At 38.5% G+C, this 27970-nt stretch overlaps 2 protein-coding genes across 9 annotated transcripts in view; one reads left to right on the top strand and one right to left on the bottom strand.

Moving 5' to 3' along the window:
• Positions 1 to 54: 54 nt before the first annotated feature.
• On the top strand, positions 55 to 12613 carry PGRMC2 (progesterone receptor membrane component 2). The gene is made up of 3 exons (XM_027659003.1): positions 55 to 429; positions 10014 to 10169; positions 10897 to 12613. Exons 1-3 carry the CDS (start codon positions 102 to 104, stop codon positions 10992 to 10994), a joined length of 582 nt encoding a protein of 193 aa, XP_027514804.1. The 5' UTR covers positions 55 to 101; the 3' UTR covers positions 10995 to 12613.
• LARP1B (La ribonucleoprotein domain family member 1B) overlaps positions 10201 to 27970 on the bottom strand; it is a 34424-nt gene continuing 16654 nt past the window's right edge. For 4 of the 8 annotated variants that reach the window (XM_027659000.1, XM_027658994.1, XM_027658996.1 and 1 more), the window contains 12 exons: positions 24294 to 24438; positions 23929 to 24103; positions 22968 to 23140; positions 22434 to 22805; positions 21436 to 21556; positions 20693 to 20898; positions 20197 to 20303; positions 19526 to 19683; positions 19070 to 19214; positions 18484 to 18593; positions 18138 to 18265; positions 16147 to 17936 (listed from right to left, as the gene is read on the bottom strand). In XM_027659000.1, the coding sequence (XP_027514801.1) occupies positions 17703 to 17936; positions 18138 to 18265; positions 18484 to 18593; positions 19070 to 19214; positions 19526 to 19683; positions 20197 to 20303; positions 20693 to 20898; positions 21436 to 21556; positions 22434 to 22805; positions 22968 to 23140; positions 23929 to 24103; positions 24294 to 24438 (2074 nt within the window). In that variant the 3' untranslated portion in view covers positions 16147 to 17702. Of the gene's footprint in view, positions 10800 to 16146; positions 17937 to 18137; positions 18266 to 18483; positions 18594 to 19069; positions 19215 to 19525; positions 19684 to 20196; positions 20304 to 20692; positions 20899 to 21435; positions 21557 to 22433; positions 22806 to 22967; positions 23141 to 23928; positions 24104 to 24293; positions 24439 to 27240; positions 27365 to 27970 lie in introns of those variants that run through there. The other 4 variants (XM_027658999.1, XM_027658997.1, XM_027659002.1 and 1 more) reach the window with 4 other exon arrangements.

The following is a 27970-nucleotide window of genomic DNA, read 5'->3' as shown; positions in this document are numbered from 1 at the left end:
AGCGGGCGGGACGGCGGGCAGGGGGGCGTGTCCGGCGGCGGGCAGGGGGGCGTGTCCGGCGGCGGGCGTGTCCCGGGCGGGCGCGCGCTGTCCGGGCAGCGATGGCGGACGATGGGCAGGGGCGGCTCGGGACTGAAGGCGGCCGGGGTGGCAGCGCGGCTGCGGCGGGTGGCCAGATGCTGCTGAGCATTGGGCTGCTGGCGCTAGCGCTGCTGGCGGCCTACCGGCTGTACCTGCGCTGGGGGACACGAAGCGGGCCGGGAGGCTCGGCCCGGAGAGGCGAGGCCGCCCCGCTGCCGCGCATGAAGCGCCGGGATTTCTCCCTGGAGCAGCTGCGCGAGTTCGACGGAGCCCGCAACCCTCGCATCCTCTTGGCTGTCAACGGCAAAGTCTTCGACGTGACCAAAGGCAGCAAGTTCTACGGGCCCGGTGAGACGGCGGGGGGGCGGGGGGCAGTCCTGGCCTGGCCGCCTGGGACCCACCGGCGGTGTTAGATTGGTGATGCACACCGGGTCTGGGTTCTCCTCAAGCATCCGTCGTTTTTCCAGGTGCCTTGATTTGGATGTGCGATGTTTAATGCTATTTTTTTTTCCTTTTGTCTTTTCTAGTAGGTTTCCCCAGTGCAGCTGAGCAATGCTTTCTTCTAGCGCTTATGGCCTAGGAGAGAAAAACAACCAGCTGGTTATTTATTTATGCCATATTGAGGATGAATTTTAATCAGGATAGAGGCAGGGCAGAGAGATCAGGGACTGCTATGTTGCTGCCATTGGGAAGAGTGCAGAAATCAACCCGATCTCTTAAACAGAAAGACAGACGATACTCCTCTTTGGAGAGGAAATGTGTATTTTGAAGGTTCAGAAAAGTAAGCTTCAAAGGCAATGTTATGTTTTCATACCCACCTTGTAGCTTGTGAAACTGTAGCATGTTGTCTCGTAACAAACTGTTCTTAATATTGAGGTGGGTAAACTTACCAGTGAGCACTGTGTTCTCATCTAATGCCAAAGGAAATGAGGGTTATGACTGCTGATAATTTTCTTCCTTAAACAATGGTGGTTTGGAAAACTTGATTTATTCAAACTATGCTGGAGTTTTCATAGTAGGCATGGGAAATGTCCTTGTAGGAAGGGTGGAGGGGAGAGAGGATAACTTCCCTCTACCTCAGGAAATAGTTCAAGTTAAGTAATTATTATTATTATTATTTAATAATAGAGGTCAAAAAACGTAAAACACAGCACTGGCATGTTACAAGTCTTTGGTTCTTAGTTGGGAAAGGACAAGCAGTTGTATGGTTGAACTGGGCTAGAATTTTGTAACTCTTGTTATCCTCGAAGTTTGTGACACCAGTTGCACAAACTGAAGCTGCTGTAATTGAATCAAAATGCTTTTTTGACTGGATACTGTCAAAGTTAACAATGGGATCTGAAGTACCCTGCCATGTGCTATGTTGTTTATTGACCAGTAAAGCTGAAAAAATGCAGTCTGTTGAGCTGCAGCTTTCATGACATTTAATCAGGTTAGTTCTTTTGTCTCTTTCATTGAATGGTTTTTAAACTGAGACCTGTGTGCTGACATAAAATGCAGGTAATACATATGCTGCATGAACCTTAAAACACCAGTAAGTTGACAGATTACTCCATGAAACAATACTGAACCATGATCTAAACATTCCCTTTATCTCTTTTGTGCATCAAACAGCAATTAAATGCTAGGCTTTCCACTGAAGATATCATTGGTGGTTCACACTGTCAACCTCTGCAGGTCTGTTATTGTGAGGAAGCTAAAACTTAATGTTCTAGGACATCAGTCTGCTTTTTTGGTAACTGTTGGCAGCTGGTTTCCTTAAAACAGCGCTTTCAGGCTTTTCCAGGAAAGAGACAAATGTGTTTGGTTTTTTTTTCTCCCCTGTAGTGAAAGCTTGTCTGTTTCTAACAACTGACATCATCTTTGTCTATCAGATCTGTAACTTGGGACATGGCACGGTAGGATAGTGAAGCTCAACCTGTGCATCACCAGCTGTGTGTTCTCTGCCAAACATGTTGATGTTTGAATCGTACTGATGTGGTTTCCCTCTTTGGATACATGTCGGAATTTTTTCTTGCAACTGTTTTGTGGCTGAAAAGGAAAATGCTAGTAGGTGGTTTGCAGGCCTGAAAAGATCTGAGAAGAGTCAGGTGGAAAAGTCTCCTACAGCTGGTTGAGACCTTTTCAGAAAGGCTTCAGTCAGAGTAGGCAGATGTCCACAGCAATTCTCAGGGTAATTTTATGTCTCGTAGCTGGAGTGTGGCAAGGGAAATGCAAAGCGTACCGACAAAGCATGACCAGATTTTAACAGAAGAAAATGCTGAGGGCACTGGCTTTGCTGATATTTCAGGCTTTGACCGTGAGCCTTTGGTATTTTGTTGAGGTACTGATGTGAAATAGAGCATCAGCTTTGAAGACAGCAGAAAGCATTGGCTGAGGTCTCACTATCAATTTTAAGTATATCTGGAGTGCTGGGTTAGTGTTGAATAATGTGGCTGTCTCAGGTGGCTTCTGATGCCATGAAAATAAGGTCGGGTTTTTCTCCTTCAGTGTAGTTTGGATGCAAAGGTGTTTCTCATTTTTCTACTTACAGCAGAAAGTTAAAAAATGCACAAAGTTGTCATTAGTCTAGATTTTTGTCCAACAGTTGAGATTCCATTAAAGTTCCCACAAACTTCTGACTTTACTCAAAACTCTCATGGTTTTAAGTCACATCCAGTGAATCCTGTTATACTTTGGCCTGTTTCATTGAAGAGCCCTTTACATACATACAGTTAAGGTATTTTTAGATATTGATAGACTGTTGAAGTCATCCTTTCAAACAGCTATGACTGAAAACTTCACCTTCTTGAACATTTAATCGAAACGTTTTTCAGATTTGTTTAGCTTTTCTCATGTTGTCTTCTTTAAGCCTTACACAGTTTATGTCATCAGTATTCTCTTAGTCTTTGGTATGTCAGGCTTTTTAGCTAAGAGCAAGAGAAGGTTACAATGCACATTTACCTGTCTGTGCCTCCAAAACCCACTTTGCTTACACTGTACTCTTAATTTAAAACTTTACTTGCAAGTTCTTTTCTGAAATGCCACTCTGTCCTGCAAAGATGCCCTTTGTTTCAACACCTCACTTAGGTGTATGAAATGCCACCTCTGCTTGTGCTCAAATGAGTAAGTGTCCTAGAATGCTTTGATTGGTTATTAATTTTAATTAATTGCCTTTTCCTTAATCATACACAAAATTTGAAAGAAATAAAGTAGAAAATTAGTGGTTAACTATTAAAAATATCACATAACCAGGCTTTCAGAGAAGCTGTTTTGGGATGATTTCCCATCTGTAATCACATCTCATGACTTAGGGTCTAATACCTTTTGTGTATGCTGTGTTGATTTTGTACGTTTATAACAAGACACAGTATCTACTGTTTCATTTATTGCAACATTTAATTTCATGTTTGTTTTTATCAAGATTTCTGGTTGAATATTTGTCAATAGAAGGGCATTGTAAGATTTAAAGTACTTTATGTCAGCAAGTCTTAATATTTAGCATTTAAATTGGCATACCAAGGTAATGCTGTAAACAGGTTTTGATTAACTTAGCAAATACTTTGTGCATTTATGAAAAATATATGTCTTTGAGCATGACAAAGCAAGATTATATGCAATCCTGTGTATGCACCTGTTCACGTCACTTCTTGGTACTTAATGTTTCGTGATCTTAAAAAAATCAATTTCCCGACTTCCCTTCGCTGCAGTACATTGTCACTGTCAGCTCATTTCTCATCCCACTCTTGTCTTTCAAGTTGTCATGAAGATTTCTGATTTTCCAAGTTTGCCAGGAGGAATAGATAAGATAGTAGTTGTTCCTTCCTATAAAAATAATCCAGTGCTGTTAGACTTCCTTTGGAATTGAATGCTGTGAACTTCATTGTGTCTCTATTGACCACATGATAACAGTGCTTTTCCATACATCCTTTACCGAGGGTATGGTTAGAGTGAAATGTTGCAGGAGGGACATTATATATGATGTATTTGGACAATTCTGCTAGGGCTGACCTTATCTTAAGAACACAACAGGCTGAGGGCTTACAGATAAGTATGGAGGATAAGACTGGGGGAAAGAAGTGCTTTCTCTAAGGTGTGTGTCTTCTCTGCATTTTTGATGTTTGTCAGCTCTTTGGTGTCTGTGTAATGAGGTGTTTCTCCCCCTGGGATTCAGCTTTTCAGAGAAACAGCATTTCTGGATAAAATGGAGTTCCATCCAGAAGTAGTAAAACTAAAAGGTGTATACATGCTATTGGTCAGAGATTGTTTCCATACTTCTGGTTAAAGGGAGTACTGCCTTTGCCACCAGGATGGAAGGGTTGTTCTGAGCCTCCAGGCCATGTTCATGGAGAGCAGCGGCCAGTAAAGTGCTTCTGAGCAGGAAAATCAGTACTCGTCTCCTCCTCTGCTTCTGCTCCTTGTGTCTGTCAGCATTTTCCTTATCTTTTTTTAAGTTTCTTTTTCCTTTTTCATAACATCAATATGTTCCTTAAAACTAGAATAACCGTGTTTAATAAAAGGCCTCTGTAAATTCCTAGTTCCTGTTTAAACCAATCATGTCCCAGTCACAGAATTGACTGGGTTGGAAAGATCCTCTGAGATCATTGAGTCACCTAAGGTTTGAGGGGCCTAATCAAGCAGGTATGCTAAGAGCAAGATATATTAGAATGTGATAGTGACATCATTGTTAGTGACATGTGGATGTTAAATCCAGTACACAGCAGCATCACTTTCATTTAATCAAAACACCTGGCCAGCATTGCTTGTCTTATTATGAGATAAACTAGTGGCCAGAGCATTTGTCACTAACGCAAGATGTAGAATCTAGGTCCTTCTCAAGAATGGAACTATCTTCCAGGAATCTCTTGACTGCTCAAATACAAGCTCTCTTTGCAGTGCTTGCTGTCTGCCCCTTAAGTTGAAATTGGGTCATTGATTCTTGCACTTTTTTTTCCTAGAGAGTTAAAAAGGAAATAAGTGAGAGTGAGGCCCTCTGGCCTTATGCCTGAGGAGTCCGGTTTAGACCTCTGTTTCTAAGCAGTTTCCATCTCAGCATGTAGACTTTGTGGATTGGTCTCCTAAGAACACATACTTTCATGCAAATTGTAACTTAAAATTAACCCACATCTTTCCTTTCGTGTAAATCTGGAGCAGTAAAGTATGTCACCTTGAATTCCCAGTGATATATGTTATTAGAAAGCTTCTGCTCTCAAGCTGCGTCTCAAAATGGCTTTGTCTAATTTGTAGCTTTTTCATTCCCTCATGAAAGATGCAACACCGAACAAACATGTGTTAGGATTCAGATGGAAAATGTGGAACAGCCAGTGGAGTTTTTGCTTTGAGCTGGAGTGGAAAAAGTAGGCAAAGTGATGGAATAATGCAGTTGTTAATAATTTTGTCTGCAGATGAACAAATGTCATCCGTGAATATCTAAGCTCCAGACAAAACTGGGGTTTATTTCCAGTGGCTGCATGGAGTCAACAGATGCAAAGAACAGATGCAAAGTACACTTTGCATATTTGGTGATTGCACTTCCTACTTGAAGAAACCAAAGCTGCTGGTTTAAAACTGAACCTTGTTAACCTGTGTGGCTTCTTCAGAGAAATCACATGATGGGCCTTGTGAAAATGAATACAATTTTTAGATTACATATCACTTCATTAGATATAAAGTCCACGTGGCTGTCTGTGGTGTGATCCCTGCACTGCCCGTTGGAACAATCCAAAGTTCAGTGTACAGTGTTCACTTCTTTACTAGTCTTGTAGCAATGGTCTGGGATGTTCCACAAAGCTGGTACAGAACTGAAATAAATGGTCAGGTAGCTTCTTTGGTAACCAAGAATATCTACTCCAAAGTTGAATATGAGTATAGCTTTTGCTGGGGGAACTATTGGCCAGACTGGCTGAAAATTGAAATGCATGCTATTCCAAGATCCAGTTTAGCCTGTTTTGGAGAAAGTGACTCAAAGCAGTGTTTCCAAATAAAAACTTCATACTTCAAAATTTTTACTATGGTGCTTTAGCCTAAATATATTCTTCCTTGCCTGCTGTTGTCTTAAAGTGTCTGCAAAGAGAAATTAAGTCTTCATCTGAGAACCAAAACAGGGCTAGGAGGTGCAGAAATCCTGAGTGCAGGAATTGCAAAGGTATTTTTACTGTCTGAAGGGATTTTGATTTTACCAATTGTGAATTGTTTATTGTGAATAAAGACAAATATCAGGCTGGAACACAATGTCAAGTTCATCAAGGCTGCCAGATTCTTAACTGAATTCTAAAAGGAAGTGAGGATCTGCAGGTGGTGGGTACCAGTGTTTTGTATGTGTTGTAGCTTAGGGAAGGGTGTACTTTACACAAGGTGGAGTTGTAAGGTAGATGAGGACTTTATACAGGGGAAAATGCAGTGTATGAACGTGGTGGTAAAGATGTGGAGTTATGTAGGCAAATATGTGGTCTGGATAATTGGTCTCAGGGCTAAAATAAACAAAGGCTCTGAACAGAGTGCTTTAATATTGAAAGCCATGATGGGAAGAAAAGCATTCTTCAAGGAACAGCGTTTTCCTTCATGTAAGGCTCCTAGAACCATGTAGCCAAGTAACATGTAGCAGACGTATTTTAATTCGTTTTAACACTTCCCTGACTTCCAGTGTTGTGAGATGCCAAATAGGAGTGGGAGAGGAATTTTTTAAAGTCGTAGTTGACTATGAAATAGCTAATTTGGGGATACAGCAAAAGAAAACTGAGATTTTTGTGATAGTGTCTTGAAAAATCACTTTGGTTTACATACCTATGCTACAAGCCTCTGTTTTTGCCCTCTCTTCAGTGTGTCTGTCATGTCATGCTGCAATCAATTATTTACAGCAGGAGCCAGTCTAAATAGGTGGGCAGACAAAAGGAAAGAAGGACTGTGGGTAGGGCTTGCAGAGTAAATTGCATTTGGTCATGAAAAAACTCTGTAGGAGCGTGTCTAGGATTGCACTAATGTCTCTAGCTCAGAATCATGTTCCTGAAGGATATTTTCTCCCTGGGGTTCTCTGTGCTGGCACCTTCCTAGGTGCTTCTCCAAATGCAGTGAAATCTGATATGCAAAATACCTTTTTAAGACTGTTGCACTGGTATTTTATATAAAAGTGAATAATAGACATGGGCTAATAGCAGAACCCCAGACCTCTTTGTTCTATATTAATATGAAATAGTGTACTTAAACCCTGTGTAGAAGTACCTGAATGGAAGCTTTAAATGTTGAAGTAGATTGCTCATACCAAGTACTCTGAACTTCGCTTTAGCAACCGTGCAACTAAGGTGAAGCCAAGCTTGCACCATTTTTTAATAATCATAATTCAATATTTTAATAATCATTATTCAATATTTACCTTTTAGTAAAGGATGGGACACATTTCTAAGTTACACTTGCAGAGCTGGAATTTGAGATGCTGTCTACCGAATCCAAAGGCCGATTTTTACAAGTTAGCATTCCATTGAGTGCTTGGACATGGCTCGATGGTTTCTCTGTGACTTCTGAATACTTCTGTAGTAACAATCTGGAATGTTTAGATTCAGTTTCAGAAAAGAAAAAAAAGTTGGTGTAATAGCATATGAGATATTTAAAAGATATTAAAAGATATTTGCAGAAATTTTGCCTCCATTAATCTTAATGCAAGCTGATACATTCTAAAAGTTTTCATGCTTTCAGTTAAGTGTATTATTGAGATATAAGGGTGTTTAGTGCTGATAAATATGATACTGATAAATATGTCATTCTCTTTTTAATAGAAATAATTGTAATCAAGCTGGTGGACCAAGAGGTGGCATCTCAGCAGGTGCTGTAAAACTCCACAAACCACTAAATGCAGGGTAGAAGAGAATGGTAGCACTGTGCTACTCTCTGGTTAGTCAGAATTTAAATAACACATTATCCAAATAGTAGGATTTATGGCAATATTTGCTTGAAACACTTCAGAGAAAGGAAAAACTGGGGACAAAATACTGTTGGTGGGGACATTATGTAACATACAATTGCTCTTAAAGATTTACTGATTGTGGTGTTTGCAAGAGCTGTTTATAGCTCCAGTTCTTCATGCAGAACATAAAAAACTAGATCACTTGAATGATAGCTATTTTGAGTGAAGCAAGACTTCTTGTTTGAAGAAACTGTTGTGTTGCAGATGATGGGCATCACTGCGGCTTAGCCTGTTCTGTGGGAAGTGACTGGGTGTGCAAAATGCATTTGTACAGGGTTGATGTCAGTCTCTAAATCCTGTTTTGCATATAAACATCTAATTCAGGATGCCAATAGGAAAGAGAGTTCACTAGCCCTCTTGCCTTTTTTTCTCTTTAGTACTCTAAATGTAGTTTTTGATCCCAAAGGTAGTTTTTGTGAATGTCATTCCTGGAGCTAAATATCTAAAAGGATGAGCACATCATGCTGTTGATCATTATGATTGTCTCTTATGGCCAGATTGGTACAGTGCAAACTTCCAGTTGATAATTCATTCTCCAATACTTCCTTTTTGTGGAATTTTGCTTTTAAATCAGTTGGTTTATTTCCAGAGAGACAAGGGAATTGTCTTTGGCACACAAGACACCCTTCTGTTCTCAGGTCTGACTGTAAGCAGCTTACAATGCCAAGCACTCCGGGGTGGAGAGACGACACCAGTTCTGGTGAGGACGTAGTTTCTTCTAATCCATATGATACTCGGGTTCCTTGCCTCAGGAATTCTTCCTGCTGCATTCAGCCTCTGTCTGAACCCTGAAGTCAATGCCCTGCAAGAGCAGATAGGTGTGGTGGCTGGAGCAAGCGGCCTGGGAGGAAACCAGCCTCTTGGATTGATTTCCCGTGGCTCGTCCTGGTGCAGAAGAGGTCTGAGGTGCTCCAGCAGGCAATAGAGGGGGTGAAGGACAGTGTGTTGCCACTTGCTTGTGTTCATTCTTGCCCGTGGGTGCTGCCTTTTCTTCAGGCTGACGGCCACTTTCGAGAGGTAAGCCAGAGAAGGGTCCTGGCCTATTTATCTTCAAGTAGCAACCACTCTGTAGCAAGCCTTGGGCATCTCCCTGGTGCTCAGCTGCTGCAGTTAGTGCAGAAAACTTTAAAGTGGGTGGGGTTTTTTGGTTTGCTTTTTGGTTGTGGGGGTTTTTGTTTGTTTGTTTGTTTGAACTGATCTGAATTAAGGTATTTGGTTTTAGGACAAGAAAATTTAACATATGCTTAAAGTCTTTTCCATTAATTAAAATTTGGGAAAGCTAGTTACCAACCTTATCCTGAAAGTTGTTAAGTTTGCAAATCATCCAGTTCTCTTAGTAATAATACTTATTTTAGTCATAGCTCGAAATTTTATTGGCATATTTGTGCTGCTTTGCATTAGTCAAAAAGTACTTTATATTCTTAACGTGACAGTCTGTGCTGTTTTCAAGAGCAGTACAGGAGAGGGATATGGAAGATCTGCTGCCCAAAGTAAGTGAGGAGATTTCCACAGAAGAAATGTCCCAAAAGTTGAAGAAAGTTCTTGTGAAGTGAAATTATTAACTAGCAGTCTTAAGTTATATTTATTTATAATAATGACTTTCTAATTAAGATGTCTATACAGTTTGGTTCTGCTAATGCCTGACTTGTAAATACCCAGTGTTTTGTTTAATAGAAGTGCATTTCTTTTGAATTCCAGCCTCTGGTCCCTTTGGAATTTGCATCCACTGACGTGCATCAACTGACAGGGATTTTTCCAGATATCCCTTCAAAGTTATTTTCCTGGTTCTGCTTCTCTCAGCAGACTTTATCTCCCAGTGACATTAAAGATTGAATTGCAGTGCTGTTGAATGTCGAACAGCCGTGGCATTGAAACTGCTGCTGTTCCAATCCCTGCAGAATTTTAATTTATTACTTGGGCAGATAATGTAAAGAACAGAGATTTGGTTACCATAAACAAAGACTTGAAGGCATCAATTTTGTCTTTTTGTTTTCAGAGGGTCCATATGGAATATTTGCTGGCAGAGATGCCTCCAGGGGACTAGCAACTTTCTGTCTAGATAAAGATGCACTCAGAGATGAATACGATGACCTATCGGACTTAAATGCTGTACAGATGGAAAGTGTAAGAGAGTGGGAAATGCAATTTAAAGGTAAATTCTCAAATTAGCAGCACATCTTTAGCTTAAGGAAATGCTTTTAATAAAAATGACTGATTTGGGCTTGGGAAGCTTTTAAAGAAATGTTGACAATAATATCATTAATGCAATGTAACTTCGCTAAGAAAAGACCAGGGAATTCAGGCCTTTCTTCCATAGAGAGCCTTTCACTATATATCTCTTTCAACCTTTTAATTTTATACAAGAAAACTGTTCTCTTAGCTCTTCAGAACAGAATTTTACTCTCAAATCTCATCAGCTTAGCTGATGGAACTCCTGCTCACAGGTTATTGGCTTTGGGTGCCATGGAATTATAATTAGGACTAAAGATTGTTTTAGCATAAAGGGTTGAACAAGTTTGTCTTGAAATAATTTCTGACAAATACGCCTCAGGAGGGAGGAAGAGTCATTTTTCACGCTGACTGAAATCAAAACAGGCTGAGGGACTGAAGAGCAGCAATTTTCAGCCCCTGAGTGACAAAGCTTTGCCTGATCAGCTGTGGGAGAACAAAAACAAAGTACTCTCAGTTAGAGAAGGAAGGGAGCAGCAGTAGTAGAAAGAATGGTTTGGGAGGCTGATCTTGCTGCTAAATTACCACCAATTCCAGTGATTCAGGTTAAGAACTGTAGTGTGTAAGAGAAAAAGTGAATTTGCAGTAGTCCAGGCTAACAAGCAAATGCAGCTGTATTTGATTGTAATGGAATCATAACTCTCTTTCAGAAAAATATGACTACGTAGGTAGACTCCTAAAACCAGGGGAAGAACCATCAGAATACACAGATGAGGAAGATACCAAGGATCACACTAAACAGGAATGAACTTTGTAAACAACCAAAGTCAGGGGCCTTCGGAACTGCAACCTCTTATCCCCATCACAGAATGTCCTGCATCTTTGGGTACAGTTCATCTGCTGCGAAAAACATTCAACAGGTTTTGTACAAGGAAAATAATATACTCACAAGTGAAGATTTGGATACTAGACATTCTTTGTGCTGCCAAATTTTTTGTTGCAGTTTATTTGTAATGTCTGGTTAGGCTTCGTTAGGGAAGAGGGGCCAGGGATTTAAAGGCAAAAATGCTATTCCTTTTTATCAGTAAGCTGAAGCCTTCAAGTAGTATATCTTACAAGTTCTCTAAAAGATGTGAGTCTTCAAGCTCAAAGGAAGGTTTGAATCTTGTTTCGTGTGTTTCTCCTCTAGCATTAAAGATGTACTCATGCACATCAGCAGCAGTAGGTTAGACTACTGAAGCTGGTGCTAAAATGTGAATTTCCAATTTTGTTTTGTATTGTGGGTGTTAGTGGCCTCAGCAGAATACTTCAGTTCTCTAAGAGAAGTCCATGTAGATTAGGATGGGGATAAAGTTCATCCTTTTCTCAGAAGGACTGGATAAAACCGTTTCCTCTGCAACAACTATTATCTGAAGCCTGCCTCTCCCCCCTTTTCCCATCCTCTAAATCAAATCAAATATTAATTGTGCCTTATTTCGCTTACATAGACTTGAATTGTTTTAAGGGACAGCCCCCAAATTGCGGTTTCATAGTCACTACAAGCAGCATTGAGACTGAAGTTGGAATGTTCTGTTGACTGGAAAGCCTTGATGTCATTCTGTGTATAGAATGTAAAAGAGGAATACTCAGTGTTACTGCCATATGTTAATACTACATATACTTAAATTAGCATTGTGATGGCCAAATGCATACTCCCATGCTTCTTTTTAATGAATTACAAACACACAAAAAAGTCACCCTTCCTCCTTTTCCAGAAGCTGCCTAACTTTTGGGAGCATAGCCTTCACACCCCTGTAGAATGAAGGGGCGTTGCGCGCGTGTGTGTGTGTGTGTGTCGTCTGAATGCAAGATGTGGGAGGGATTGTTTCTGCAGATATTGTAAATACAAGTACCATTTTAATAAAGCATGTACAATACCACATGTGCTGTCAGACTTTATATAGTAGCTGTTAAGCAGAGCTGGAAATGATGGAATACAAAGGGGAAGAAGTCTTGGATATGTGAAGCATCCATCACTGTTAATACTGCTCCTTGTCTAGCTGTTTTCCCTTTCAAGTCCCAGCTGTTGAGGAATCTTGAGGACTTACTCAGGTAAGCTGTATTTAAGAGAGTAAACCTATGCCAATGCATTTATGGTGGGGAAAAAGAAGTAATGTAAATAAAGCATTTTAGAAACTCAGTGTAATGTACAGTAGGAGGAATATGTCTCGTGGCATTAATAAGACGAGAACAGCAGCCTTGTGGCTTATGTCTGTGTACCTCTGCAGATTTCACCGGTAATAAGTCTACAGTAACAATTTATATATATACACATTCTGTGGAACTGTAAACTGTGAAATTCCAGAGTTGACTACTTTTTTATTCCTATTTGACTGAAAGAGATTTATATTGATGTAAATGAAACAAATAAACAAAAACTCTTCTGTTGAATCATGTGTAACTCAAGTGTCCTAGAAGGCAGATTGAATGCTGTTGCTTGCATATCCAGCCCTGGAATAGAATAGTTTTAGCATAGAAGTAACAGAAGTAGAGCTGTTTCTCCATAAAGTTATGGCTGCAGCGTCCTGTTCAGGCTGGACAGTTCTGAGAGGTGTGAATTCAGTAAGCACTGGCTTCTGCTTGGGTCACATCGTTATAAGCTGAGCAATAGTACAATATCCAGGCTTGGACTGAGTGTCTGCTAATCATCTAACTGCTGAAATGCTGGGCATGCTGCTGTAACTAACCACAGAAATATGTGGTTTAGATGAAACAGTGGAAGCTAACAATATAAATAAAAGCTTCCTTCCATAGGACAGGGGCTAGGAGTAATGAAATACCAGTTCTATATCTGGATGCTTCACTAGGAAGTTTTTTTTCTTTTAACTAAATCTCACTATAAAAGGTTTTACCCTACAATTACAGTATGCCTTTCACTTTTAGCTGTTGCATTTCATCATGGCATCCAGATTGTCTACTTGTGGAGCAAGAAAACGCAGCTTACCCAACTATCCCATAGGACAATCAGATAAATACTTTTTTTCTGCATTGTATTTGGTAAAATACGCATGAAAATACACATACACGTTACAGCTTCTACCATACAAAGTCATGGCTGGAGGTTCTTAACACTGTCAGTTTCTCTGCTCTTCACTCATTACAGTCATTAGTATTGCTACATCTGGCATAGCATTAGCTGTTCATCATGCTTATATCTGCTTGATGTACTAGCTTCCTACTAGAGAAAGAAAGGTAGTTACATGCACTTCTGTTGTTTTTTAAAAAATGTTTTAAAAGCACAATGCTTAAAATTTAACTTTTAGGATTGGCTGAACAACAAGATGGGTAAAGCATGAGTTTTGTTTTAAAACATCTTAATGGCAACTATGAGGAATACAAAACTTATCCCATGGCAGCAGAATGTTGCATAGACTTAATTCTGTATTTTGATGTCTAGTGGATTTAAATTACCATCATCCGTCCTACATACAAAGTCAGTAGTGATCTAAAGCTGATAATCTAAAAAAAAAAAAAGTGCTTTAAAGCACAGAGTAATATATATAAAAAGTTGACATATACAAAGCATAATTGAGAATAACATCAGATCTATCTAGCCTTCAGTGCAGCTGCTATAATAATTTGATGGAGACGTTCATCCTTGGAACATTTGTGTCAATCACTTGGTCAAAATTCACTGTTAAAGTAAAATGATGGGCAGGTTGGTACTGACTGTTGAATTTTGTTTAAGCAACATGAGGGTCTTGAAGGGAGAATTTCTCATCATCCATAGGAACAAAATACATTTTCAGTTAAATATATGACTTGTTTTCCTAGGCTAGACTTAGTGTTAAACTAGTTTGAACCATCGTTTGTTTTGACACTTCTGCCTCATTTGTACGCTGCTTCCCAAAAGTGGTGCATTATGGCAGGAAAAATATTTTTAAGCCTTCTTGATTTTAAATAAAATTTTACCATGTTGTTACTTGATCTGAACATCTTGAATTTCCAGTAAGGACTACAGAATTATCTTTTCACATGCTTGTACCTGTTTGTATCTTTTTACTGAGCTAGATCTACTTTTCCTTGACTGAGGTTTAAGTTTTCTATCCTTCAGGGTTGGACACAGAATCTAAAATCAGTTTGGCACTCTGATTTTGCAGGAAGAAAAGTAAGGTTAGAATATAGCTTAGAACTAAGATATTTAAAGTGAAGCAAGATCAGCAGTTTGATTTTACTGTCTTCATTGCAAAGGTCAGGGAGCAGTTAAACCTTGCATAGGCTTTGTTTGAGTCTCTTTGATAATACAGTAAGAGTTTGTGGGGTTTTATTTCCTCTAGGAAAAGATACTGTTCCTCTGTGTAGAACAGTACAAAAGATTTGGCTTTTTATTGCTTTCCTCAACACAAGTTAAGGAAGCCTTGAAGGCTTACTTACATATGGAAAGCAAATAAATAATTAGGTATGAATGTTACTGCTAAATCTTTCTACTGGCTTCTAATTTACAGTTAAAGGTGAATGTTTCCTAAGAGGTGCTCACAGACTGGGTTTAAGGTTGCTTTGATAGAACCTGTGTGCCAGGGTTGGCTCAAATACAGGTGAAGGGTTGTTTCCCTGAAACCCCAAAAGCACAGAGGCTGAAGACAGCAGAGAAGAAAGCTCTTAAGACAACAGGTCAAGCAAGCCTAATGTAGCTGTGGGATTTATCAGGAAAAGATCATTGGCTATGCTCAGTCTCCTCTACCTGGAGCCAAGGGACTGTCATTTGTCACCTCGGCAGTGCCTGAAGCAAAGGCTGCACAGTAGAGGCTGCTGTGAATACAAACTGTTTTCCATTCATTCTAACGCTTTATCTCCCCCAGAAATCCAAATCCCTGTTGCACTTCAGGAGCATCAGTCACACAGACCAGGCTACTGCTGCTCATTATAGGAAAATATCTAGTCTTCATCAGGAACAAGAGCCAGCTTGAGTTTTCCCTTCCCTTTTAAAAAGCCTCTAGAATCCAATATTTTGAGCATGACAGGAATCTTCCTGAGTTTAGGCAGGATAGTGTTTTGAAGTATTGGTATGGTCATTTCTCAACAGAAGAAATGAAGACAAATCTAGAAAGTCTTCAAGAAGCACATGGGAGAATTTTTAGACAAGGAAAGGTCCAAGACTTGCTGAGTGTTCAGTAATAGACCACTGATAGAATACAACCACTCAAGTCAAGGTTGGATTAAATGGACCTAAAAGGCATCAGAAGGGATGTTGCATACACACGCAGGTTCAGAGACAAATTTATGGCCTTGCAACAAGGTACATCAGTTACTGAGAGGGGATTAACCACGTGAAGCCAGATAGAGAAACAAGCAGCAATGTAAGTATTGTATTTCCCACCTCTCTGCAAGGAAAGAGGGGGAAGATTCAAGCCCATGGGAAGTGAAAGGGGCATTCCTGGAAGGCAGCCAGAGTTGTGAATGGACTTGGGTGGTGTTTCTGTCCACCCCACTAAAGGGACACTATCTAAGCAATTCTAGAGGGCAGCAGGTAAAGTATTCATTCTCTCAGGTAAAGTATTCACTCTCTCAGGTAAAGTATTCACTCTCTCTGTTTTCCACCATACTTATCACTCACCTGTAGTGGTTTTTTTGAAAATACCCAGTCATGTGGCAAAAACAAATCAATATTGAACTTGAAGAAAGCTGGCTCACATCCCAAGAACCACTTCAGCCCTTAACAGGCTGGGTTTCCACAATACCTCAGTGCACCAGAAATTCCCGTGCAAATCTACACCCTTACACTCTTTCAAGTTGTTTTTCTTCATACTTTGGGGGGAAGAAGTTGATATACAACACAATTAGGATTTTTTTGTTGTTTTTATAAAATATTTGAGGATAATCACAAAATTACACACACTAAAAGCTTAATCTGCACATTTTCCAATGAAAAGTGAAAGGAAATATCTTAAATTTATTACTTGTATATACAATTTCAATCCAAATTTACATTTGCATCATTTTCATGGATAGCAAAAGGCATGGATCAAACATAGGATTGAGATGTGTCACTTCAGCATATTTATAGGATATTTACTTATAATCTTGGTATGTGTTTGTTTAAATTTATTTAGAAACAGGCCACTGACAAAAGGCTGGATTTTGTATTGAAATGTAGAAACTGTAGGAAGGTCACTGCTACCAGTACCCATTTCTTTCAATGCAAAGATCCATCATTTGTTTCAGTGAGATTCAAAAGACAAAGACTGAAAGATTAACAGTCTTGTTATAATAAAACCCCGTCCATAGCTGTGCAGTCAGATTAAGGCATCTGTGCTAGACAGAACTTTTTAACTTTAAAGTTAACTGGAGTGATTTCTGCAGTTAACTAACCAAAAGCTGGAATTCTTCTCACCTACCCCTGGAAGAGGTAAGTTATCCACTTCGTTCTTTCTGAGTCTTTAAAAACAAAGCAATGAAGTTAGTAAGACATGTAAACATCCCCATCTTTCAGCTATAAAAATGGATTTGTATTTGAGTAACTTATATTCAGTGAATTGTCTTTAGACCTGTTTGAAATCATTTAGGCTTAGCTAGCATAATTTAAGCAGAACTTAATTCAGATATTGCAAAATAAAGCAAATAAAATTTACAAGAAATACTTAGTTTCCCTCCAAACTAATTATTACTTGAAATATGGAGAAAAAAAAATTTAAAAATGATGCCTCTCCTATTGGAGTTCATAAGAGAATTCAAATGAAGACACCTCTCAAGCCCAGAATAATCTGAATAGTTTGCTATTTTAACAACCTGCACAAAATGTAGGTGAATGTTAATTTAAGACACTATGAAATCAAAAGCTCAATTTTCCCCTGTAGTTTTTTGCTCCTTGAGTTATTAAAGAACTAGTACTGAAGGAAATATCTGCAAAACTATCCCAGTTATGTCCACTCAAACTCCATAATTAATAAAATGCCAACTATGGAGACCCTGAAAAAAACAGAAACTATATCTTTAAACAGAATCCAGAAATGCAGTTTCATATATAGCTGCGTGTTCTCGAGTGCTTTTGCACAAAAACATCCTTTTTGATAGTTAGGTTCAAGAGTAAACCAATCACAGAGATGCCCTCCTTTCCATTTAATATTCTACATATAACGTAATCTTTTTTGCTTTGGTAAAATACAAATGATGGGGAAATCTGAGTAAGGAAAGCACAGTAAATAACATGGTTGTTACCTTTTTTAAGAAATCTGAGCTGAAATGTAAGGCATCCCCCAAAGTATTTTTTGCATATGCAAGGAATGCAGTTCTTTGTAAACAAAAGCTTGAGAAAAGCAATACTGAAGCCAAAGAATCTTCCCCTAGGATCCTTCCAATGATCCCATAACCAAGAGCAACGCTCCTAGGGTAAGTGTTTTGGAACCACATCCTGTGAAAAAGAGAATCCAATTCTTTGTCATTCCATACGTTTTTAATCATGTAGTAGATTGGCTCGCCTTGAAGATTCCAAATTAACAGATTTAAGGTTGATTCTCAAGAGCATGGGCTTATCCAAAGTCTATTTTTCTGGTATATCACTTTCTATGGATTTCGTGGCAGCATTGCTATAGCTTGTGGACGCTCGCACAGTATTCCCACTGGTAATGCTTCCCAGTGCCTGGGACTGACAGGGAGTGGTGGGTTTAGTGGCAGGAAGTATTTTAGAAGAATTAGACTGATGTCTGCGATGACCTGAATCCTCACCTGTTGCAGCAACTGGTCTCTTTCTGCCAGATTCTTCACTAATAGGAGGCTGAAAATAAACATGGGCAGCCCGTTAGGTGTTTTGCTGTAAAGCCATTTTGCCTTTCCATACACTTAAAGGACTAAAAGGATTACGCCCTTACGATTTGTCAAGCTGCCTTTTGGTGAAATCACAGACTGTTTTCAGATTACTTTGCAGTAAAAATATCAGTACACCAAATATTTATTTAAAATAGGTATTGAAACTTACCTCCACCCTGAAGTCCTCCAGTCTCTTAAATTTACTCAGGTATTCTTGCAGTTTAGGGTCAACGGCTGGAGTCTTGTACTGAGAGTATTTTAGGTAAGCCCAAAATTTTTCCAGTCCATACAGCTGACCTAGTAATGGAAGAAGATAATTTTAGCAATTTACAAATACCAAATTTAATTAAAATCTTAATTATTCACTGGTAACTATATGTTTAGAGAGAACTGAAGACAAAAAAATACAAACAAAAGCTGCACTTGGGTTAGTTAACAAGTCAGTGCCAAGGAACTGGGATTATCTCCAACCAACATTACCCCAGTGTGAGCAGTGACAGGCCTGTGATAATTACCAGCTTCATAGTCCCTCTTTGTTTCTTCTTGGAAATCCTCAAATATTTCTTGTCTGAATTTTTTTTCCAGGCCATAGCTGTAAAATCTAAACAAGCATTCCAAGCCGTACCTGGAACAGAACAGAGAAGTACAAAAATGTACCTTGTCTCTTTGGCTCAGAGAAACAGAGGTGGAGGAACTGGGAGAAAGGAAGGGAATAATATCCAAGAGCTAATGGGCAGCAGCAATTTCCTTTGAACCAGTTTGAACAAGTTGAATGAGGTTAAGAATGTCTTCACCTACAGAAGGAAGAATCTTCAGAGTGTTAGTACAGAGCTGACTTGTCACAGTCAACAAGTTACAGGATTTTGTGGCATTCAGGACTGATTGCAAGTCAGGAAATGTTGCACATTTAGCTATTCATCTGCAAAACACAAATATATACTGATTTTTGTTATTAAAATAACTTATACACACTGTTATTTTAAAAGATTTACAAACAGTCAAAGGCAATACTAAAAACAATCACTTCAGATACACGTAAACTTCAGTCATTAAAAGGAATGGTAAGGCCCCAACAGTTTTTAATTTCCAGGAAAAAAATACCTGCAGTGTTCTTTTGCATCCTCTAGAGCAAGTTGTTTGAATTCTTCATACATTTTCTTGTTGAAGTGATCTCTCAAAAAAAAGGACCAGAAACGAAAAAGTGTGTTCATTTCTTGGGACTGGCCAATTCCCAACCGTTTCCTCTCTGGATGAAAAAAGAAAAGGGAAACCAAAAGTACTATTTTAAATCTTCAGCAGAATATTTTCAAGTGCTTTTCCTTTAGTAAACACACACAAGACCTTCTGGAAACTGCAGTTCAAAGGGGAGGGTATTTTTTTGGTCAGGGAATGTAAATTCAAATGGAAAGCAGAGTTTCTAAAATAAAGGCATCAAATAAATTTTGCTTTCCTTTCCCAAGAAAAATTAAGGATGAGGAACAATGTGAAGAAAACTGGTATCAAATGACACGCGGTACCTCCTACCTAAACTTTTAGGAAGTACATGGAGCAGCTTACCCATTAAACACCTTCGCCGGTATTTGTGGTACACCTGTTGAGTAAAGCCATTTTCCTTTAACAGTTCATGAGAAGGGTGCTGAAATTTTGGAAGAGAATTTGGGGTACAGCCGTAACCTGCTAGTGGAGCTCCTTCTGAAGGTGAGGCATTGGAACTGCTGAAGAAAAAAGCCAACACATTTCTGACCCACAAACAGCTTTTCTACAGAATCAGTTTTCACCCATCCTGACCTATGCAAGGACTGTCAGAGTAGTGCAGTCACCTGATGACTGCTACAGTGCCTGCTGGGGGCCCAGTCATCTGATCTTGGATGCACGTCAAGAAAATCAGATTTTGTGCTAATATGTCAAAAAAAGAGGTAGTTTTGGACAAGGATAATTAAACATTACTGTCATGCTTGATTTTAAATGACCACTTAAAAATAAAGTCACTGATGTGAACATCAGTGCCTCAAGTAATGTTACTGCTGCTATATCATGGATCAAACAACATGAACACCAGTCTGTCTAGCTTGCTTCCAGACAGTCTTGTATTCCATGTTTTTGTCCTTGATTATTTTTTCCTAGCTTCCACTGTATTTATAAATTGTCTTTTATCACATCCTGTTTATCTATGAGAACTGAGAACTAACTGCAAACAAATTTTCCACAACAACAACAAAAAAAATTACCTCAGAGAGGAAGTTCTAGGCCTGTGGTCCTTGGAATCCATCACCCAACCAACGTGGCATTCTAAGGGAGGATTTGTACTGTGGCGTGTTTTTCTTTTTCTAGGAGTCTAAGGAAGTAAACGAAGGATTTATTTCCCTAATTTGACTTCACTCATTCTCTCTCTCTTAAGACAGAGATCTAAAAATTTTATATTCTATTGTCTAATATATTATAAAGTCAAAAAACTCCAGTTTCATAACCTAAAGGTTAGTCTTATATAACAAATCAAAAATTTTTAGGCACTAAACTTTCAGCAAGGACTTTTAAAAAAGAAAACTCAGAAAAAATTTAATAGAAATAAAAAAAAATTGAATATGGTAAATATTTTGGAGATAAAACTATAAAATAGTACGAGCATTTAATTTTTTGCCTTTTAATTCTTGTTAAACTGTATGCACTAACATGAGTTTTATAGGCTTTTTCTGCTTGTTTTTTTTAGTATGTTTTTCCATTTACCTTTATATCAAAGGATCGTGCTTCTTTAACAACAGGGTAGAACCTGGGTGTTTTTTTGGGATCCTGTAGCCTTGGGGTGCGAGGTGTTCGTGGGATCAAACCAGGGTGAAAATGGTGGGAATCTGGAACTGCTGTTGGCAATGATCGAGCTATTCCTGCTCTTGGAGGTACTTCAAAACTTAGGATGTTACAAGTCAGTTCTTTTGCTAAATATGAAGGCAGGAAGGAGAAAGTGAGATGGTTTTATTAAACTGCTTCAAAGATGCTATTAGTATGTAAGCTAGTAAATGTTAATACTACCACTAAGAGGTAAGATTTGGACATTGTGACTGCTCAGTAAGGTTATGATACAAGTAGAAAATTCTTCTAATCTCACTTCCTTCCATCCCTGTGTCCCAGAAAATTGCTAGTTTCTATAAAATGTTTCACAACATCAGTTTACACATTGTAATTTCCAAATTGCACAAAAAGCACCTGGTGCTGGTATATAGTGACAACAAAACAGACCACTGCCTTCAGATGGTCATAGGTATCCTGAGAAGTACAAATATCAGCATCGTGTCATTCAATGGAAACAATGCTACCAAAGAACAGCTGATAGTTTGAAAAGTGAGCAAAGAAAAAGCCCCTCAGACTGCTGACTGAACCAAAATTAAAATATTATACAGGCAGAAAAACTTAAAACACTTACAGAGTTGTTATTTATTCCAAAGATTCTAAAAAACAAATACACTTTTACTTACCTTTCTGTAACCCTGGAGGTCCAGGAGGAACTTCTTGGGTTGGACCAGCCATTTCTGGTGCAAGAATAACAAATTCTTCCTTACTAATGAGGTTTAGCTTCTTAAAGTTCTCAATCTCTTGCTGAATTAGAGAAAGCATATTGTAAACGCAAAGCAGGGTAACAGAGATCATCCTGAGAAACAAGTGCATTTCATAAAGAGAAAGTAAGCCAGAATTAACACCTAAGTACCCATGCACCTGCCTCAGGTGGGACATGTGTGCGTGTGCATGCTGTGCGTGAAAAATCTTGTTAAAACATTGTCAAGACCATAACAACAACAAAATATTCCTTCTTGTTGTTTGCTATTTCTCACTGTCCTGTTCACGTTTGCTGGTTTTCTTGGTCCATTTCCTTTGTAATAAAAAAAAATAAAAAAATCCATATTCTGAATTCTATGTTTATTTCTTGCTCTTATTCTCAACATTCATTTCTGTCTTTGTCAGCTTGTTTTTGCACCGACATGCTCCATTTGTCCATTAAGCTACTTCCCCTCTTTGTGCACAGATAAAGCCCCTTCCCCTCACCACTTAGTGTTTAGGTAACTCCATTCTAACTATCATTCTAAAAAACTACAAAGCAAACAGAACTTTAATATAAAATTACCTTAAAATTACTGTATTACTTTCTTATCATTATCTCAGACCAGTACTCCCTTCCCCGCTAGGTAGGGGTTTGCAGTTGTTATGAAACAAACTATTCAAAGAACAAGAAAATATTGGAAAACTTGAACCATGTCCAAAATGTTAAAAATAGTTCTAGAAAATATTCGTTCATTGTTTTTGGTCAAGTCTGTGACAAGGAAAACTTGAGTTTGCTTTCAACTGTAGATAATTCAATAGATCAGCAAATTACTGACACTCTTCTGTAGCATTTTACAACTACATAGCAGATGGCTGAAATTAATTTGGGAACTGTTTGGATAGACATAGTTTTCAGGTCAAAAATTAAGAGAATTACCTTCATCATGGCATCATTTTCACTCTGATCCATCCACAAATCCTGTTCATAATAGTACAAGCCGTCATTAATGACTTTAGCAAGTTCTGATGTAATTTTTGCACGGCACACGTGGTTTCCAGTATGGTCTCCACAAGGATGTTTTTTCACATATGGTGGTGTCTGTGTTACAATCAAAATCTTGTTTACGTCCTGATCATCAATTTCATAATCAGAATCGCTATCTGACCAATCAGTAAATTTATTCTTCTGATCCTGAATTTGTTCCATCTCTTCATCAAACAAAAACTCAAGTTCTTCTTGTTCTTGTTCTTCTGGAGGTGGGGGTGGTTTGTGTTGATCTGCTGTTTGATCAGGTATAGGAACAGTTTCCTAAATTGGAAAAGGTTTTATATTTGAATTGGATAATGATTATCCAAACTGTATTGCATTATCAAGTATCACATATGTTGATGTGAAAAATCTTGGTTTCCAGTATAATCTCAAAGTTGGCATTTGTTTATTTAAAAATAACTTAAAGGGCTTTAATTTTACCTTTAGTTTGACTGTGGATGCCCGATGCCTCTTCTTCACTTCTATCCAAGGTTCTGAGTCCAAATCAGGCAAACTTGTAGACAGTCCTTTAGACATTGTCGGAAAATTACTTGTTTCAGTGTTTTCCTTTGGACTCAGTGGGCTTCCCATTCTTGGAGAACTCGGTGCAGACTCTAGTCGTGGAAAACAGTAGTTCAGTTCCTGTCGTGGATTGTTTTGGTTTTGTTTTGCTGGTTTTTTAATTCTTTCACTGCTCTTTCTTTTAACCACAGCTACCATTTTTCTAACTCTCTGGTTAACAACGATCAAAGAATTTCTTCTCACTTTCAGGAGACAGCTTTCCACAGTTCACGCAACATTTCAGGATCAAATCAATTCTAAGAACTTATTTACATGGAAAGTTTCTAACAGTCTGTGAGAAATTACGTGTTATTCAGAAACAAGAGCAGCATCATTAGGGATATGTTTTCTCCATGCCATTCTCTATCTCCATGCATGGGTGCATAACTCCATCTTCATTCTTCCCATTTAATTCCAGCCAACATTTTAGTAAAAAATTTTCTTGCCAAGGGTTGTCAGCAAACAAAGCCATCTCTCTATTAATAATGTGAATGAGTTTCCCATCCAAAACAAGGATGCACCAAATAAAGAGTCAACTTTCAGCTGCTACAAAAATGAAGCAGATTTTATGACTAATTTAAGATTAATATTAGTAATTCTACAGGACTGTAGTCTGTCATTCTATATTCTGGCAAATGGTCAGAGCCATAAAACATAAGAGACATTTTGATCTACTTCACATCAGCCATGTGACTTTGCATGTGCAAGGCTGGCAGGTGGATCAGCTGAATAAACCATTAACAAAGGTACAACTTCTATTGTGAAATCAGTATCAGGAGGCAAATTTCCTAAGCTAGACAGACACTTCGAAAATTATGTTTCTATACAGTAAATCCTTTACCAGTATGTGAGCCAAAAATTTGTCCTGGTATGAATTCTGGACAATTGATGAGCTGAGAAAAGTCAGTTGGAGGTAGGCTGCATGAAGGAGGACCTGGAATTGGCCACTTTTCTGGATCAACCCTTTTTCTTAGTCTCTGATCCACAGTTTCAACTTCTGTGCTGTCCTTTAGGGCCTGTGTGACAAACATACTTTAAAACCATCCAAAAAAGAAAAAACCCAACAACTTAGCCATTTATAGCCTCTTTATAAATCCTTGTGTCATTACAAACAGAAATTTTTCTTAACTCATAGCACTAACTTTAAATGGCAGCATAGAATTAACCAAGCAACTTCCCACATACATACTTCTGAATGATTTTTACCTCCAAAATTAGTGCAGCATTTGTAGTCAGAGCTTGCATCCGACGGAAGCTGGCAATCAATGAAACAGGCAGAAATCCTTGTTGGTCCATCTTTCTCCTCAGAAAGAAGTCTCTTTCCAAATTTTCTGTGCTGAAATAATACTCACTGTAGAACGAAACATACAAATCTAAGCTTATTATAGGTTAAAGAAAATCCCAAAATAGCAACTCAGATTCCTTAATAAAGTCTTCCATTAAAAAACAGACAAAATCATTCTTCAACAGTTGTATCTTTTCAGCAAGACTTACAGAGCAGCAAGGATGCTTGACAGAGTAAGACAGACTTTTGACCCAGCACAGCACAGAAGGGTACAAATCAAAGCCTTGTTACATTTGCATATATGAACTACATAACCAAAACCTACGCTCCATTTTTCTTTCACCCACCCCCTCCCTCATTACTTACATGAAAAGAAGGAAACAACATTCTCTTAGCCTCCATACAGATGAAGGACAAGTACTGCTTACAGTCAGGGCATAAGTTATTCCCCACACAGCAGTATCAGTGCACCTTCATCCTGAACTGCATCTTTTATTGTTTCACTTTCCAGTGCATTAGAATGTTTAAGCATCTTATCTGAGTGTTGAGGCACATATATATACTCTGAATCATCAAGCATGCTTGTGGGAAGATGAGAAAACAAAAACAGTAATGCTGTACTTGTCATGAAACTGTACCAAAAGGCATAACAGTTCATGGAGAAAAAAAGTCTAAAAGAAGAGATGATGATTAGTGTATAAAGAGGGATAGGACATTTCAGGAATCTGATAATACCACAGAACAAGAGACGAGTGACAAACAGCAGAAAGACACATCTTCAACAATGAAGATGCTCTAGGAAATGATCAGGGTGTCAAGATGTTTTACACTTAGTGAAGAGAAAAAGTAAGGAATTCAAATCATGATCTGTCACACAGAGCAAGAGAATGAGAAAACATTCTAGGAAAAAGAATGGAGAAAACCCCCAATTTAATCATGACAACTAAAATCTAGGCCTTTCACAGAGCTTACACATCATATCATGATTTTGCATGTTACATCCAAGGAATACTACTCCTCATTGCGTTCAGGAAAACGCAGGTAGGAAATATTTAACAGAAAGCAATTAAAATTCTATGATATAAAAATAGAGGTAGTGCAAAAAGAAAACAAGAGGGTATTAAAATGCTGAGGAAAAAAGCAACACATGCAAATGAAGATAATTCTAATTTCAACAAAGTGTAAAACTAAATCTCTCCACTGAAGTTTGGATCAAGGTCAAAGTTACCAAGAGTAGTGCATTTCGAAGCCATCATTAACCTAAGGAGCACCTTGATACTATTTCTTTCTCTAATTTTTTGTAGTTAAAGAAATTTGAAGCAAAAGCTGGCTATATGAAACACACAGAACCACACACAGAATATTCTGAGTTGGAAGGGACCCACAAGGATCATCGAGTCCAACTCTAAAGTGAATGGCCAGTGACCTTGGTGTTACTAGCACCAACCAACACTCAGTTCCAAGACAGAACGAATATAAAGTCTCAAAGCTGAACAACAAGACAGGACAAATGAAAACACTGCTATTAAATCAAAGCAAACAGAGAAGAGAATAAGGCTTTTGGAGAATTAAGCTCTTACTCAGAGCTAAGTACGATCAGTGAAGCAACTGTGCACAAAAAGTTGCCTTCAAGAAGATCCTATTTACTGTTCTGAGCTGCTACATTCCTTTTCCCCTCCCAGTTTAGAAGATAAGCAAGCACAAATGCCATATACCAACATTTTACTAATGTTACCTTTACAGTCATACAGTAAAGGTAAAATCTTGTAACGATTCACCTAGTTAAAAATTCCACAAGCAGAAATGGACAATGACTGAACTTGACTCAAACTGCCTCACTTGATGTCCATCACTCTAGAAAAAGGAATGTGAAAGACCATTAATGATAAATGAAGACAATGCACAAGTTTGCTCCAAGTAGAGGGACAAACCTAAAAACACACACACACACCCTCCAGCTTTTTTCTTCTTCCTTTTTCTCAGAGTCCATTTGCTTATTCTTTAATTAATATTTGAACTTTTACTTATTTCTTTATTTTCTAAAGCAAGAGGACTTTTAAATAGAGTTCTGCACTTTGCAGACTGAGGAGCTGCTAAGCACTGAAACTTTTCAGGCTGACAACTTCAGCCTGTAATTAAGAATACAGAAGATATTTTTGTATGCAATACAAATATTACTCTCTTGTACATCAAGCTGGTTCCTGGGACAAGCATAAGCTGCTTGATAGCAGTGTGTTTTTTCCTGTAATTACACATCAACTCAGTTGGACACAGTCTCTAAGATTTTTCCATGTTAAGCAGGTAAACTTTTAAAATTTATCCATTCACTAGGATTCAATCTCAATTCTTTAATATATCCTAATTTATCTTGGACTCCATTAGGAACTCTGAGACCTAACAGTTTTGTGTGGCTTTCTTCTGTAAATACTTCCTTCTTTGGCATAGTCACTTTAATATTCTATAGCTAAATTATGAAAGGTAGACAAAGCCACCTTCATTTAGAGGTTAATAATAGGTAACTGATGAATAAAGTCTGTTTCCCATAATTTGTCATGTGATAAAAGAAGTGAATAGATTAAAGGAACTTTTTTCTTAAGGAGCATAAAAATAGTGAAATTATGTTCTAAACCTGTTCAAGAATCTCTCTCTCTCTCTCTCATGGAAAGCAAACTCCATAACCAAACTGCCTTAGGAGTTCATATCAGGCAAGCTACCAATGGCTGTGGTTAGCCAGCCATGCCAAGTCTTCTATTAACACCTGCCAACCTCTTGGTGCTAAAATAAAATACAAATATACCCAGAAGTCAGATGTGACCAATGCCGTAACTGACATTTTTCTCAGCAGAGGGGGACATCGTCATGTCCTACCTTAGAAGGTCTGGATTCTACACTGCATGCCCAGAAATCTGGCCAACAGTGGAGTGGCTGTGCTCCTCCCCCACTTGTCTGAGGACAGTGCAGGCCGATTATCCTGACATGGGAGTACATGTCCACTGTCAGGTCTCATAGGGGGGCCTGGCAGCAAGAATAACAAAAAAGACTGCAATAGAAGTTTTGAAGTTGAGAGCCACATGTCAGATACTTTCTGCCCTTAAAGAGGCTTTTTTTCTTCCTTTTTGCGTCAACTGCAACAAAAGAAGCGAGAACAAAATAAGCAAGTTGCTGTATGGAATACAAGGGCAATCAAAAACCACCACAGAGGCATCGCAGAGAAATGCTGTTGCAAGTACTGAGGATGAAATATCTGCCAGTGGTGGAAACTGTTTCTTTAAAATGAACTAGTGGCTTCCAGGCCCTTTTTGACTTGTCTCCTGGTGATAATCAGTCTTCCAGATGGTTTCTCATTGCCTAATGGTGTACATGAGAAAGTAAACATTTCAGATTATTGAAAAATCAAGTATCATTGCAAAACTACTCTCTTTCAGTCACATGTTTCAGGTGAAACACACTGAAAACATAAAACTAACAAGACTTCTCAAAGTGAAATTGAGAGCAAATAAGGGAAACGTCACCCAAGAAGAGCTTTATAGGCAAACAGACCAACAGTACTCAAAAGCACAAGCTCAGAGACATCCATATCTCAATTACATGACAACAT

Source organism: Corapipo altera, unplaced genomic scaffold (genome assembly GCF_003945725.1).
Source record: "Corapipo altera isolate COAL_440 unplaced genomic scaffold, ASM394572v1 255, whole genome shotgun sequence".
Taxonomy (NCBI): domain Eukaryota; kingdom Metazoa; phylum Chordata; class Aves; order Passeriformes; family Pipridae; genus Corapipo; species Corapipo altera.
Note: the sequence above shows the minus strand (reverse complement) of the source record. Positions and strands in the feature narration are given on the sequence as shown.